Source organism: Phacochoerus africanus, chromosome 4 (genome assembly GCF_016906955.1).
Source record: "Phacochoerus africanus isolate WHEZ1 chromosome 4, ROS_Pafr_v1, whole genome shotgun sequence".
NCBI lineage: Eukaryota > Metazoa > Chordata > Mammalia > Artiodactyla > Suidae > Phacochoerus > Phacochoerus africanus.
In genome coordinates, this window is record NC_062547.1 from 91,441,333 (window position 1) to 91,457,375 (window position 16,043).

The following is a 16,043-nucleotide window of genomic DNA, read 5'->3' on the forward strand; positions in this document are numbered from 1 at the left end:
GTAAAATCCTTTATTACCAGCCCTTAGATTTTGTTTACAAATCACTTATAGGATAAGTCATTATTTTGATACAGTGGTTACAGTTGCTTATTCCCACCCCACTTCAAATAAATATGAGTACTGCAATTCTAAAACCGAGATTTCTAATGTTCCCATTTACTGTATAATCCTTTTGATATGAACAAAGAATCCAGAATAACAAAAAAAATAATGTCTGGGTAGGCAGTTGTGTTCATATTTCTATATACAGATTATTTCATAGTCTTATCAGCTACAATGTAGAGTCTGATTCACAAATAAGCAATTGGTATAGACACTATGGAAAACTATGGAAGTTCATCAGTAAACTAAAAATGATGAACTTTTAGTTCATCTCATCCAGCAATTCAACTCATGGATACATATCTGAAGAAAATGAAAACTAATTTGAAAGGATAAATGTACCCCTGTGTTCATAGCAGAATTATTTACAATAGCCAAGATATGGTAGCAACTTAAGTTTCTATAAACAGATGAAAGGATAAAGGAGATGTGATATACACACATACACACATACACAGATAAAGGAGATCTGATACACACACACACACACACACACACACACAAAGATGGATACAACGATATAGTGGAATATTACTCAACCATAAAAAGAATGAATTTTTGCCATTTGCAAAAACGTGGGTGGACCTGAAGGGTATTATGCTTTGTAAAGTAAATCAGACAAAGCAAGATAAATGCTGTATATTTTCACTTTCTTGTGGTATCTATAAATTAAACAGATGAATGAATATAACAAAACAAAACAGTCATAGGTACAGATAAGAAATTAGTGGTTATCAGTGTGATGAGTGGTTGGGAGAAGGAGCAAGACAGGGGAAGGGGATTAAGAGATACAGACTACTTAAGGTGTAGATAAATAAGACACAAGGATATAATGTATGGTCAGGGAACATAAATCAATATTTTATAATAACTTTAAATGGAGCATAATCCATAAAATATCAAATTACTATTTTGTTCACCTGCAATTAACATAACTTTTAAATCAGCTACATTTCAATAAAAATGTTTTAAAAAGAAGATAAAAACAAACAAAAATAAGTGATGAGAAACTTAACCAAAGGACATAAAAATAACTCTCAATTTTTTAAAATATAACTCTCATTTCTCTTCATGGAGAAATGCATTGGTCCTAAATGGAGGAATTACACTGTAATTCATACTGAAAGTAAGTTAATATCCTATAAAATCAATGTAATTACAAACTAAATTCCTAGTATATTTTCTTTTTTCTTTGTTTTTGATTTGTCTGAAATTCTGATTATGTGTCACCTTTACCACATTCTCTTGGTTAGAAGCAAATCAGACCTGCGCACACTCAAGAGGAGGGTATAACAGTAGGCTAGAATAATTGGGGCACTTTGATTGATTGACTGATTGATGATTATTTTCTTTTTAACTGGGCACAGTTTTAGAGGAAATGCAAAGTACTCTTTAAGCACTCATTTTCCTGCCTGTAATCTTCTGATGACTTTTTGTTAGAATACATTCTGAATTTGTTACTGTGGGCTACAAAATCATATGTGATCTGGTTTCTTGCCTACCTTTCCAGTCTCATTTCTGTTCCCCTCAGTTTTTGCAAGACTTGTTTCCTGACCACTATATCTAAGGATACTCTGCCCTCTAGTCGCTATCTTATTATTCATTTTATTTCCTTCCTTGAATGTATAACTGTGTGAAATTGTTGCTTGTTCATTGGGCATTATCAATTCCCTCCATTAAAATAAAAGGTCTGAGAGAGTGGACATACTGTTTTTCTCGTTCACAACTGTGTCTCCCATCCCTAGCATATGGTATACACTCAAAGTGTCTGATAAATGAATGAGCAAATACATTCTATGTTTAACCATGTCAGAATGGGGGTACTAATCTGAGTAATATATAGCCCCTGTCCCTTTGCAGCTTTTAGCCTAGTACAACAACAACAATATAGTAAATATTATAATGCTAAGAGAGTTGTCATGTTCACCCACTAGACTACCCAAATATAACTGAATGAGTAGTGAATATCTAGTGGAAAATGCAGGGAGGGGTTAAGTTGTAAGAGGGAGAGACAATGAATTCTGTCTTATCATTTGAAGTTTGAGGGCTGTATGGGCCATGCTGGTGACATCACTCCAAAAATGAGTTAAACGTGTATAGAAGTATGAACTTCAGGAGAGGCATCAGCTATAGGTACACATTTAGCATTTTTCAGCTCATCTGTAATACTGGAAGCTGTGATCGTGGATAACACTCTAACTCTATAGAGAAAAAAAAAGGGAAGGGGGTCAAGGAACCATTCCAAGTTCAGCGGACTTTCTCATACAATATGCAATTTTTCTACAAAATCGGCTGAATATTCCAAATAAAATCTTTTTCTTGGATTGAATTCTTAGATACTTCTTGTTTATTTTTATTGTTTGAAATAACAAATGTTCACACCTGTTAAATTTCCAAAAACTAATGAATGTAATTAGAAAGTAGAAACTGAAAAAACTAGCCTACTCTTAAGAAGAAACGGCATTTTAAGTTTATTCTGTACTAAATAGCCGGAACGAAATTAAGAATTTTCTTTTTGGAATTTTGAATATGAAGTTTTGGACGATATTTTTGGAAATTGCTTGTTATTAGTATTTAAAATTGGTCCCTTTTTCCTTTGCCATTTAAGATAAAAGTTTAGGGGACTAGACTTGTATTTATCTGTGCATTTCTATTTTACTGATTACTTTATTCAGGATCAAAATGTGATCCTAAATATTACACTTTGAAATGGATCATTATCCATTTGACATTGCTGAAATTTCCACGTGATGAAAAACTTTTTCCTTTCTGAAAATGTCTATCTTAGTCAAAGCTACCTGTCAATTGTGATAAAGAGAATGAAAAATTATGGGTTTCTGTTATGCTGATAATGTAATGTTTAAAAATAAAATGAGCTTAATTTTTCTTCTCATTGACTCAAAAAAGTGATATTCTACACATTAAAAAAATCTTTATTTGTAGTATATTTGCATGAAGAGAAACTTTAAGAGGTCAGTACTCAAATTTACTTGCAAGTTATATATTCTTGATGTAGATAAAACTTACCTATTTAAACTTATATGCTTCTTAAATGGCCGTATTATATGCATTTATATGCAAATGTTTTTGGACATTAGATTCTAAGCCTTTTTTGGATAAAGGTTTAATAGTAATATAATTGTTCTTACTATTAAAATTAGAATTAAGGACAAATGACTTAATTTAGATTATATATATATATATATATATATATATATGTACACACGCACACACACCTGGGTATACTCATTGAAATAAATGACAGTTTTTCTCAATCTGATTGCCATTCTTTTGTTAAGAAACAGGGAGTGGTTGATAAAATAAATCAAACGATTAAACAAGGATTATGATCTGCTTGGATTTCAAAAAAAAAAGTACATACACAAATACATACACCATTTCTTTGTGGTTAAACCAGTACTATTCAGTCCTCCAAAATGTGCCTGCGAAACAAGAATATAAATATGCTTTATTTCCTTTTATGTGTTAAGTATAAATCAACACTTTTTAACACCTAGGAATTTTTAGTACTTAAGTCTTTTCATAGGGTTTCTAAAATATTAAGACATCTACCTGTGTTTTCTAACTGAAATTTAAAGTAAAGTGGTAACCAAAATTCATCTAGACAAGTTTACTCTCTTTGTTTCCACTGTTGTGTAGTACTTTAAATATATGACTGCAGTGGTTCAGGTTGCTACAGAGGCGCAGGTTCCACCCCTAGCCAGCACAGTGGGTTAAATGATCTGGCATTGCCACTGGCATAGGTCGTATCTGCAGCTCAGATGCAATCCCTGGTTTTGTATAACTAGTTGTGTGTGTGTGTGTAAAACCTAAATTAAGCATTTGGATTAAACACTCAAATGATACTTAGTCACAGGAATTAACTGAAATGCTTTTTTAAAAGCAGATTGCAAACATTGAATTTTTACTTTATTGACTTAGTTTTGTTGACTGACTAATCAAGATTTGTCCCCAAATTATCAATCACTGATAAATATTTCTTTATCTGTATATAATGTATTTTTAGAAATACTCTTTTAAAAGCATGACATTTTACAAATATGTTATTAGTGAATGCCATGATAGAAATCTAGGAGGCAGGAGTTCCCGTCGTGGCGCAGTGGTTAACGAATCCGACTAGGAACCATGAGGTTGCGGGTTCGGTCCCTGCCCTTGCTCAGTGGGTTATGGATCCGGCATTGCCGTGAGTTGTGGTGTAGGTTGCAGACGCGGCTTGGATCCCGCTTTGCTGTGGCTCTGGCCTAGGCTGGCGGCTACAGCTCCGATTCGACCCCTAGCCTGGGGACCTCCATATGCCGCGGGAGTGGCCCAAAGAAATAGCAAAAAGACAAAAAAAAAAGACAACAAAAAAAAATCTAGGAGGCTAAAAACAACACAAAACAACAACAACAACAAAAAACCCATTTTTATTCTCAATTTTGCCATTATAATCTCTTCAGAATTATGTACAAGTTCTGAACCTAATTCTTCCTCTTGTTTATTTAGCATACTCACTTATGTCAGGAAACAGCGTAACAGGATACAATTGATTTTATTATTTCAATATATTAGATAACTACTCTGAACTTCAGTTTACTAATCTATAAAATGGATATAATAATAGTTCCATTTTGGTGATGTTTAGATGAGTTAATATTTGTGCTCTACTTGAGTTAAACTTCAACTACACGGCATGGTATGTATAGAATTATAATTGTCATTTAATAAATCTAGTTTTAGTTATAAGGATTCTAATTTAAATAGTAAGGATAATTATAATTATTATTAAATCACTGTGTTTTAGTATGTTTACCAAAGGAGGGGAACTTGTGTTCCTTTCAGAATTCCATAACTATGATAAAACTGTATTATACTATTTTATATTATATTTATAATAAAGGATTTAAGATAGTTTTATGTCTTAATCTTCATGAAAAAGTACTAAAGTTTGACTTGTGACATTATTATTTATATTTTACAGTAATAAGTTATTTGTTTTTGGTAAAGAAGTAATGAATGTTACTAAGTGTATCAGCTAAAACCTCACATTTCTCTCAGCTGTTACCAAAATTTTATTCTTTCTTCACAAATAGGTTATGTCAGTTATTTCATTTTACCATCAGTATTAACAGAAACTAGAGTTAAAAATCTTAATGTATAATTTTTTTTTATTCTGAGCCTAGCGACTGGGTACAAACAGATGGTAGTGTGTTAGGGTATTGATGTTGTTTTCTGTTAGGAAGTGGGAGAGTGACTTACTTAAAAGATTATTCTTAGGTTATATGCTGATTTATATGTAACTTTAGTAAGGAAGTAGGAATTTTCCCAGTATTTTTATTCACTGCATTTGTATCTGGTGAATGCATAGTGTTTGAAACTTAAACTTTTTCCCCCTAAGAAATTATGTGTACTTAAAACTGGGTCACTCAGTATTGATAGTCTCCCAAGACTAATCATGTTTTCCTTTCATCCTAGTTCAGACTTGGTTCCTTCAACTTAGAGAAAGTTGCAAACCCAGCTGAGGTCATTAGAGAACTTATTTGTTACTGCCTGGACACCATCTCAGAAAAGCAAGCCAAAAATGAGCACCTGCAGAAAGAAAATGAAAGGCTTCTGAGAGATTGGAATGACGTTCAAGAACGGTGTGTACATAGTGTGCTTGTATCATAAAAACATTAACTCCCTATATCATTGCGGCTATAAGTTAAAGATGTATACTTTTATAATATACTTTTAATAAAGATGTATACTTTTAATAATAGTTATATAGACTAGCATATATTTAAAATGAAATCTGTGGAATTCTTGTCATGGTCTAGCGGTAACTAACCCAACTAGTATCCATGAGGACACGCTGTTTGATCCCTGGCCTCACTCAGTGGGTTAAGATTCGTCCTTGCTGTGAGCTGTGGTGTAGGTCGCAGATATGGCTCAGAATCCATGTTGCTGTGGCTGTGGTGTAGGCCCGTAGCTGCAGCTCTTATCCGACCCTAGCCTGGGAACTTCCATATGCCACAGGTGTGGCCTAAAAAGACCAAAAAAAAAAGAAATCTGTCATTAATTATACCTTTACCTAGTGTGATTAACTCAAATTATTCATCAAAATTGTACATTATAGGTGTACATTTACACTTTTAGGTCACTAGTAGGCAACAGCAAACTAATAACAATAAGGAGTAATTGGACAATGAAAATCAAAGCCCATCAATATTAATCAAAGTTTAGGAAGTTGATAAGGATTAATTAAGTTCAAATTATAGGATTAATAATGAATAAAAAAGAGACATGAAATATAAATAAGCACAGTTGATAACTTATTTGGAATTTTTTTATGAAAAGCATCTATTTTAGGTGAAGTATGTCTTGGTTCCTGATAGAGGCTTCTTTTTGCTGATGCATTAAAAATTCATGCTCTAAGCATTTTAAAAAGAAGTAATTGTTACTACCAGATAAGACATTTGGAAGACTTTATTTTCCTTATCTTTTAAATGATGAGGAAGAAAGTGACTTGTATTCTCAATTGTGCATCTTCTCAACTGTATCATAATCTAGGCTGGCCCAGGTTGTAACTTGTGTTACTCTCTTACATAAGAGATATTTGAAGAAATAAAATATATGTTGTAAATATTTATCTCTCTATGGAGACATTTACTATAATATGCATGCATTTGTACATATGTAAATTGCAACATCTGAAGGAAATATGTAGGATATATAAAATAGTAATAATTATTATTTTTACATATATAAAGTAGATTTTTTTATCTTTCATTCAAACCAGTAGTTCTAAAACATAAGAACATTTATCCCATTTAGAGTCTTTTTAGGGTGCTCACAAAGATTGTTCTATGTGAAGATGAGTAAGTATATGCAGAAGTGCAAGAAAAATGTGAAGCATTCTACCCCTATCAATATATGTATGTGAGAGTGAGGTTGACTAGGGGAAATTATGTTTCTTTATATTCAGTTATGTTTATTAATCAATGCAAGACACAAACTTAACACCTATTACTTAAAACTTGGTTATATTTGGCTCTCACTTATTGTTAAAGTATCTTGTTTTTTCTTAGCTCTTAATTACTTTTTATCTCGAATTACTTAAAGTAGTGGAACCCAATCAAAGCAGTGTCAATGTTTGGAAACCATACAGAAAAATAACTAAATATTTCTTTTTAACTTTCTCTTTAAAATTCATATTAGTATGAATTAATATAAAATATCTGTTCTAGAAAGCATATTTTGGGCCTATATCTGTAGTTTGGGTGCGTTTTTCTGTTTCATATGCAAAATAAATCAAATTAAAGGAGATGTACCGTGATCGTGATAAGCCATTATATTTAAAACTCAGAATACCCGCAGGATGACAGGAAATTTGATCCACAAATTGCCCACAAAAATGCAGACTGGGTACTTGGTACTTGAGCAAATTGCTTTAAAATGTCTGCCAGAGGTTGAAAGAGGTATTATCTCATCAGTATTCAACACCACTGCTGTAGAATGGAAAGCAGCAGGGAACAAAGATGAGACGGTGGAAACAAATGCACCCTGTGCTGTAAAACAGTGTGAGGGGAATACATGTAATATGTGGCCCACAGACACTTGATTTGCTATTTCTGAGCTATCCAGAAAACACGTCTGTGTTACTGTGGCAAAGGTTTCCTGTTTGGTCAAAAGTACAACCAGATCAAAAGCACAGCCATGTAGCTTATCACCAGTCTTACTATGTTCCAGTTACTCATTTTTTGAAAACACTGGATCACATATCTTCTTCAGAAATTGAAGGTGTATGTCTTTGGAGTAGCCCTCCAAGCCAAGGAAAAAAAAAAATCCACTTCAGAGAATTCTAGGCTCTTGATTATATTCCAGATATTAGATTAGTAGCTTTATCTATTTCCCCAATTTAGCATTCTTTCCTATCAGGGAGAAAGTGGTCATTTTAAAGAGATGTAAATAGGTCTTGGTCATGGCCAAGCAGTTTTTTTCTGAAGCGTCCCCTCTGCAGAGCCTTAGCACACTGGAAAATGAGCAAAGGATTTACAGCACTTTCTATAAAGCAGCAGTGCTGATCAAGAGTCTTTAGAGAGATTAGAAATAGGACAGGAACATACTGAGTTAGGTAACTGATCACATAGAAAGTGAGAATCATTAGACTTGAGACCATCTCATTAGGCCTGGTCACAGTTCATTTTCCTGGGCTGCTTCTGATTAGTCTTAAGTCGTTGTACATTGTGATTCAGTTATTTCCTCATCGTGTTCCAGACTCTGTGTGAGGGTGGGGAGTGAAGGGGGTAGAGCACAAAATAGGTGCTGAGAATTCTCTTAGAAGCTATAGATAGGTCTGATTTGTATTTAGTACACAGTAGGATATTATATGAGCCAGAAGTAATCATACACACATGTGCTTATACCATGGAGCATGTTCATGATATTTTAAGAGGAGAAATAGGAATTACTGAAAGTATGAATAGTATCTCTTTTTTTGGTAAAATATAGCTTTATTTTATTTATTTATTTATTTATTTTTAGCGCCACACATGTGGCATATGGAGGTTCCCAGGCTAGATGTTGAATTGGAGCTGCAGCTGCCAGTCTACACCACAGTCTCACAGCAATGTGGGATCCAAGCCGCATCTGTGACGTACACCACAACTCATGGCAGTGCCAGATCCTTAACCCACTGAGCTGGGTTATGGATTGAACCCGCATCCTCATGGATACTAATCTGATTTGTTACCACTGAGCCACAACGGGAACTCCTAAAATTTATCTTTAGATAGTGAATATCTAGAAGGAGAAAATTGAATGACAGTAGTGTGTGTTTGTGTGTGTGTGTATGGAATTGTGGATTAAATTTATCCTTTACTTTTTGGAAGTATTTTTTGCATATGCTTTTGTATTTAGGTATATATCGTTATTATAATCAGAGAAACTCTAAAGCTTATTTCCATGTGGGACGACAGTGGAGAATAAATGAGGTTTGAGTAAGAAATCAGGAATTACAGTATGAGGTAAAAGAATGAGATTTAATCTGTAGACATTTAAGATACATGTATATATATATATTTACTATTTACTGTTTAGTAATTGCAATTTTAGCTCCATTTTAATCGTGATATTATTAGATCAATTTTGTATAATTTAGGTAAAGGAGAAAGTGTTAGAAATATTGTATGGGAATCCTCAGGTTATTGGCTATATTTATTTCACTGATTTTTCCTATTTAGTTTCAAATAACAACTGTCAAGTTCCATGTTACTGAATAGGTCTTTTGTTTGCACTCAGACATCGGGTTAGAGGCTCTCTAGCTTTATTCTGAGTTATAGTTACTAAACCCGTAATTGGAGGCAGTTTTCAGCAGACTGAATTGGGTTGACACTCATGGAATCATTAGAATAGAAGAGACCTTGAAAGCTCTTCTCCTTCATCTTTCTGCCTTCAAGCTAGGATGACATTATAGCCAGATGAATTCAATCCGATTTTTAAAGACCTCAAGAGATATTTTCACCTCGCTTTGGTAGCCCATTACACTGTTTAAGAACCCGTCACAGTCAGAAAATTCTTCCTTCCATCTATTGGTAATCTGAGTCCTTCATGGTATATTTGAAGGCCATTTCCTCTTGTTCTGTCATCAGAAAAGGATGAGGAACAGCTGTTTACCATCTTCTTCAGTACTTAAAGGCTTATTAAATCTTTTTAACACTGCTTCCTTTTCCAGTTCTTTTTAGCATTCTTTGTCCTCTGAACTCTATGCACATTTTCTTTTCTGTACAACCCTTAAATGGATATAAATTTGGTCAGAGATGATTGTAAATAGAAAGATTACTGCACTATTTCTAAGTACCACATGTTCACATATATGTATATACTGTTTTATTTTGGTTTATCGTTTAATCTTTTATTTTCGATGTTATTTCTGCATGAAAGTACCTTGTTTCTGCTCTCACGTTTGCTATTTTTTGACATTTATTCTTAAATTCTTTGTTTTCCCATCCAGAAATATTTTGACTCTTCAGCATTTTTCACATTTTGTTTTCCAGTTTTTTTTTTTTTTTTAAACTATCCTTTGGTCCAAGTTGCTAGATACTTAGGTTCTAGGTTACTAATTAAACTTTACTGTTGTGGTGCCCTTGTCACTGTTAAAAGGATGAAGCATCGTTAGACCTTTCCTGTTTGGTGTTATTTATAGTTTCATCAGGTTTGAGCTTTTCTTTGGAGATAATCCTTGGACTAGTTGTGGTCTGATCTAGCTTTATGTGAGTTCTCTTTTAGTATCACTGCACTTAGCAGTGAATTCCAAATATCTCACCTTCTAATACCTGTTCAGTTGGAGGGTTGGGAGGAGGTAAGTAACATGGAAGACATAGTACCATCATAATGCAGTAAGGGAGGGTTGGCATTGCAAATGGGGTGGGGGGCTGGTATGTACATCTTAGATACTGAATGTTAAGTATAAGGATAGCATCCTCTGAATTTGTTGATAAATTAATAATGATAGAAAACACATTGTAAATCAGCTGTACTTGAACCTAAATAAATAAGTGTATAAATATTTAGAGAATTGGATAAATACTAACTGTGCATGAGAAACGTTTGAAAGCATTCTACACAATTTAACTTAATCAGTACCTTTAGTATAATGTCACAAATTTTACAAATAGGAATGATTTGGAAAATGCATACATTAATAATTGCAAGGCTCCCAGAATTGCCTGGCCCGTATAAGTAATATATAGTTGCAATTATTTCCGGTCTAGAGATGAGGAGTCTGACACAGTGAGGTTAATTAACTCCTTAAGTCACAGTTAGCTCATGGAAAACCTGACATTAGGGCCCAAAGATTCTAATTTTTAATTCCCATTCTTTACTGCCATTTATCCTTGAGTTATATAAGTAGTCAATACCTCCTTGTGCAGGGAATGGATAGGTCAACATACGTACAATGAAACATGTAAAGTACAATGTGCTTGAATAATTTTGAGAGCAGAGCATAGAATATGCTGTTTTAGGAGATCGGTTCTCTGATATGTTGATACATTAATAATTAATAAGTGTTTATTACATCCTACAATTGTTCCATAATAACGCGATGTCCCAGACAACCCTCACTCCCCAGCTTTGTCTAGGAAGTGTTGTCCAGCTTAAGGATGAAAAGTTTGGTTGTAAAAAAATTCTAAAGCTTTGTTAAGACCAAGCAAGGTTAACTCACAGGATACCATACATTCTATTGACTTTACTTTGATGTCACAGAAATGTTTTTATCTTTCACAATGTAGCTGTGACACTAGATTAATGGCATTCTTTAGACAGAAATAATATTAGATTTAATTTTGATATCTGTTTTCCTTTTTAATTCATGAGTTATAACAATGTTAATTTTAATAAAGTTTTGGAAATTTGCTTGAAAGTTGATAAGTGCACATAATCTTTGAATCAAGAATTATTGAAATGATTTTTATGGAAATTAATATACATTACATCAGATAAATTACCAATTAGTTATTGTCATAGTTTTACATATATAATATTATACAAGATGTTTATTGTAAATGTCCATAATTTATTTTTACTTTCCATGGATTTAAAGTGTTTTATTATTATATATTCAGGTATTTTTGTGATATGTATGTTCTAGTCATCTTTTAAAATTTGCATTGTGTTACATTGGAAAATAGTTTAAGAAAATGAAAATATAGTATTTACATAACACTTTGCATCTGAAACATAAATGCAGTGACATACTCCTGCTTAAAATAAACCATCAATATTGGTACCTCCTCTTCAACTATGGCTGTATTTTTTTCTTTCACCTTTTGGTGTACTTCTTTCTCAGAGAGCTTTGCTTGATAATAGGGGTACTGCTATATTAATATTTAACACAAATTTTTTTAGAAGCTGAAGAGGATGAAAATATTACTGTTACAATAATGAACAGCTGTTAAAGAAATGAAAAATATAATATTTAGAGTCACTATTTTCCATTTCTTTATAAGATGTTTGTATTAATATGCTTACCTCATTGATGTTTATTGTTGGCTTGTTTGGTTTTGGGGAATTTTTTGTTTTTTTATTTAATTTTTATTTTTTATTGGAATATAATTGATTTGCAATGTTGTTTACAATGTTGTTTTAGGTGTACAGCAAAGTGATTCAGTTATACATATACCTCTTTCCATTCTTCTTCAGATTCTTTTCCCATTATTACATAACCTATACGAGTAGAGTTCTCTATGCTATATGGTAGGTCCTTGTTAGTTACCTATTTTATATATAGTAGTGTGTATATGTTAATCCCAAACTCCTAATTTATTCCTCCTCCCATTGTTTCCCCTTTCATGGCCATAAATTTGTTTTCGAAGTATTTGAGCCTGTTTCTATTTTGTAAAAAGTTTATTTGTATCTTATTTTAGAATTCCACATGTAAGTGATATCATATGGTATTTGTCTTTCTCTGACTTCATTTAGTATGATAATATCTAGATCCATCTATGTCACTGCAAACATTCATCTATCTAAAAAATAGCTAGCTATACAGCATCTGTTAAATGCCACACACTGTGCTAGGCACTGAGGATAAAGCAGCCAATAAAACATGTGTGCTCTCTGCCCTAATGGAGTTCACAGGCTTGACAATGACTGGGCTATAAGATTGCTGTAATTGGCCCCAGAAAATATAATGCCATAATGTTCCCTTTCATCTCATGAGAAATCCTAGTTCTTTGCGTCTTTAAGTAGGTAGCCTGTTAAAAGCATAGGGGATTATATATCAAAGGTATCAAATTTTGACATTTTTGTTTCTAATTATTTCACTGGAAAAAAATGTATAAAGTGAAAATATATAGAATACCTGTATAGAACAACAAGTATGAATGAATGGTAAATGAAAACCAGGCAGAGCTAGATGGACTTTTAAAAGAATATATTACAGGAGTTCCCGTCATGGCTGAGTGGAAATGAATCTGACTAGCATCCATGAGGAGGCAGGTTTGATCCCTGGACTTGCTCAGTGGGTTAAGGATCCAGTGTTGCTATGAGCTGTGGTGTAGGTTGTAGAAGCCACTTGGATCCCACGTGGCTGTGGTGTAGGCTAGTGGCTACCGCTCCAATTTGACCACTAGCCTGGGACCCTCCATATGCTGGATACGGCCCTAAAAAAAAGAAAATTATATATATACATATATATATATATAAATAAAAACATGAAATAATTTATATTAGAATATTTAAAACAGAGGTTTATTCTTGGTATGTATATGTACCTGTCAAGTATCTGCAAACTCTGCTAGTTTGCCTTCTTTACTTTAGATAGATATCTGGGAGATTAAAATTGGTACAATCTCTTATTAGCTCATTTGAATATTTTAGGAAAAAAATGTAAATGATAGAGAATTTTATGTCTTATATATCCAAAATAAAGATATATAGTGTTCCACATTTGTTGTTTCATTAATTATCTCCTTGGAAATTTCAGGTTGAATGCTTGAATTTATTATGTTTGTGTGTGTGTTTTGTCAGGTTATAACATACAACTAGGTATGTCATGTTCTTGCTGTGGAGAAGTTAATAATCTGTTTGGAGAAAATAGATTTGGTAAATCACTTAATCACAAAACAGGACCGCAATTGCTATTATAGTAATATTAACAAAACTACAAGAAACATAGGCTATTGTTATTCTTATGTGAAATTTTTCCCATAAAAATATTCTTTGGAAATAAATCATAGATGTGAATATGTTGCTAAACTTAGGCATTTACATGATTTAAAACTTTTTTTTTGCTCTTTTGATTCTTCAGTATGTAAAATACAAACATTAATAAACAGTTCTAATTGTATATTTGTGTAAAAATGTGTAAAATGATTTTAATTGTATTTTTCTTAAAAAATTTTCTTGAAATCCATCTTCAGTATTAGATTGTATAGTGCAAAGGAAACCTTCATGCTTTATTTATTTGTTTGTTTATTTACATTTTAGATTTGAAAAATGTGTTAGTGCTAAGGAAGCTGTGGAGACTGATCTTTATAAACGGTTTATTCTGGTGCTGAATGAGAAGAAAGCAAAGATCAGAAGCTTATATAAATTGTTAAATGAAGTTCAAGAACTTGAAAAGAACATCGAGCATAAAAGGTATTTTGACCTTTAGGGTTTCCTTTTTTTTTTTTTTTTGCCTTTTTAGGGCCTCACCTGCAGCATATGGAAGTTCCAGACTAAGGGTCATGTCAGAGCTACAGCTGCCTACGCCACAGCCACAGCAATATGGGATCTGAGCTGCATCTGTGACCTACACCACAGCTCACAGCAACGCCATCCTTAACCCACTGAACGAAGCCAGGGATCAAATCCGCATCCTCATGGATACTACTCATATTTGTTTCCGCTGCACCACAGTGGGAACTCTCTTTATCTTTTATGTTTTGGGATGGCAGATGCATACATTTAAATGGAATATCTTCCCAAACTTAATCATAGTGAAATGCCAATTTTTTTTAGTAATATGAAATCATTTGATAGTCTGGGATTGGATGCTCTGGCTGTTAGATGCAGTAATTGGAGAATTCCGAACTTATTCTCTCCATGTCTGCCCACCTGCCATACCTACACTTAAATCATATAACTGGCATGAGGTTACTAAATATTATTTATTTAATTCTTAGTCATTACTAAAACTGAAAAGTTTCATCTTCTGTATAACCCTAGAGTTGGACACACATTTGTAATTTGATGTTGAAGCATTGGTTAATTTTAGAATTAGGTGGCTCTGAGTGTGGATAAGTACTTACTTTTTAAGGAAGTATCATACATGACTTAGGGCTGGTATGGCTTGGACAATTACAATTATTTGAGGCATTAGCTAATATAGGGAATTTGAGAGAAAGCACTGGTTTACTACTGGTGTAATATAAAGAATATAACATTTGATGTCAGATTGTCCTACTTCAAGTGTTGGTCTGGTACTCTTATCTGCTACATGACTTTGGGCAAGTCCTTTAAACTCTCTGTGCCATACTTGGGTATCTTTGTAGTAAGAGTAAAGGTACCCATCTCAGAATTTTCAGGAGACCAGATGAAAGGCAGAACTGCTTTGAGAGCCATAATGTACTATATACTTTGTGACCCAGAGAAGATAATTGAGAAGAATAGTATTTTGATTTGATAGGTGAATAATAAATGTTAAGAAACTGATTGAAGAATTAATTAGAGTGAGCACTAAACCACATCTAGATTAGGTAAAAAAACTGTTTCTTAAGAGAGTTAACATATAGTCTTTAAAGTGCTTTCATCTTAATCATTTATATTTCAGTATATATTTGTTTAATTATAATGGTTTTTTTCGGGAATATTTTCTGTAATTACTTGTTGGTAAATTTGATACCTAGCCAGGAATTAAACAATAATTTGTAATTCTACCTTTCTCTGTTTCTAGGGAAATTCCAACATGTTCTGAAATGACTACTGACAGAGATTCAATCTATGATGAAAGTACTGATGAGGAAAGTGAAATTCCACCTAATCCCTCTGTATTAACTTCAGGTAAAATAAATACATTTATTTCCTTTGTTGAATACCTCACTTGAGCTTATTATTATTTATTACTTATTATGATAATAAACCATAATGAAAAGCATTATGAAAATAATTTTTCTACAAAAAATGTTTAGAGTTTTTCTTCAAAACTTCAAGTACTTAATGTTAAAAATTGATCTTTATTATAAAATGCACCAGCTTATTAGCAACAACAAAACAAGCAAGCATGCACACACACACACACACATGCATACACACACAAGGTATACTCTTCCTAATTAAACAAAGATGCATAGGCAATGAGCAAGATGTTCCTTCTTGCTAAATTAAATATCTCCAGCTCAAAGCTGGTTGCCTTTAATATTCAAAGTCTTATCCATCTAGACCCATGGGTAGGGTAATGGAGCAGGGTAATCTAG

General features: G+C 33.0%; 1 protein-coding gene across 2 annotated transcripts in view; it reads left to right on the forward strand.

Annotated features, from left to right (window-relative positions):
• The window catches only part of XRCC4 (X-ray repair cross complementing 4), a 252,915-nt gene that overhangs the window by 90,021 nt on the left and 146,851 nt on the right, over positions 1-16,043 (forward strand). For both annotated transcript variants that reach the window (XM_047778226.1, XM_047778227.1), the window contains exons 4-6: positions 5,578-5,744; positions 14,074-14,226; positions 15,524-15,630. In XM_047778226.1, the coding sequence (XP_047634182.1) occupies positions 5,578-5,744; positions 14,074-14,226; positions 15,524-15,630 (427 nt within the window). The remainder of the gene's footprint in view (positions 1-5,577; positions 5,745-14,073; positions 14,227-15,523; positions 15,631-16,043) is intronic.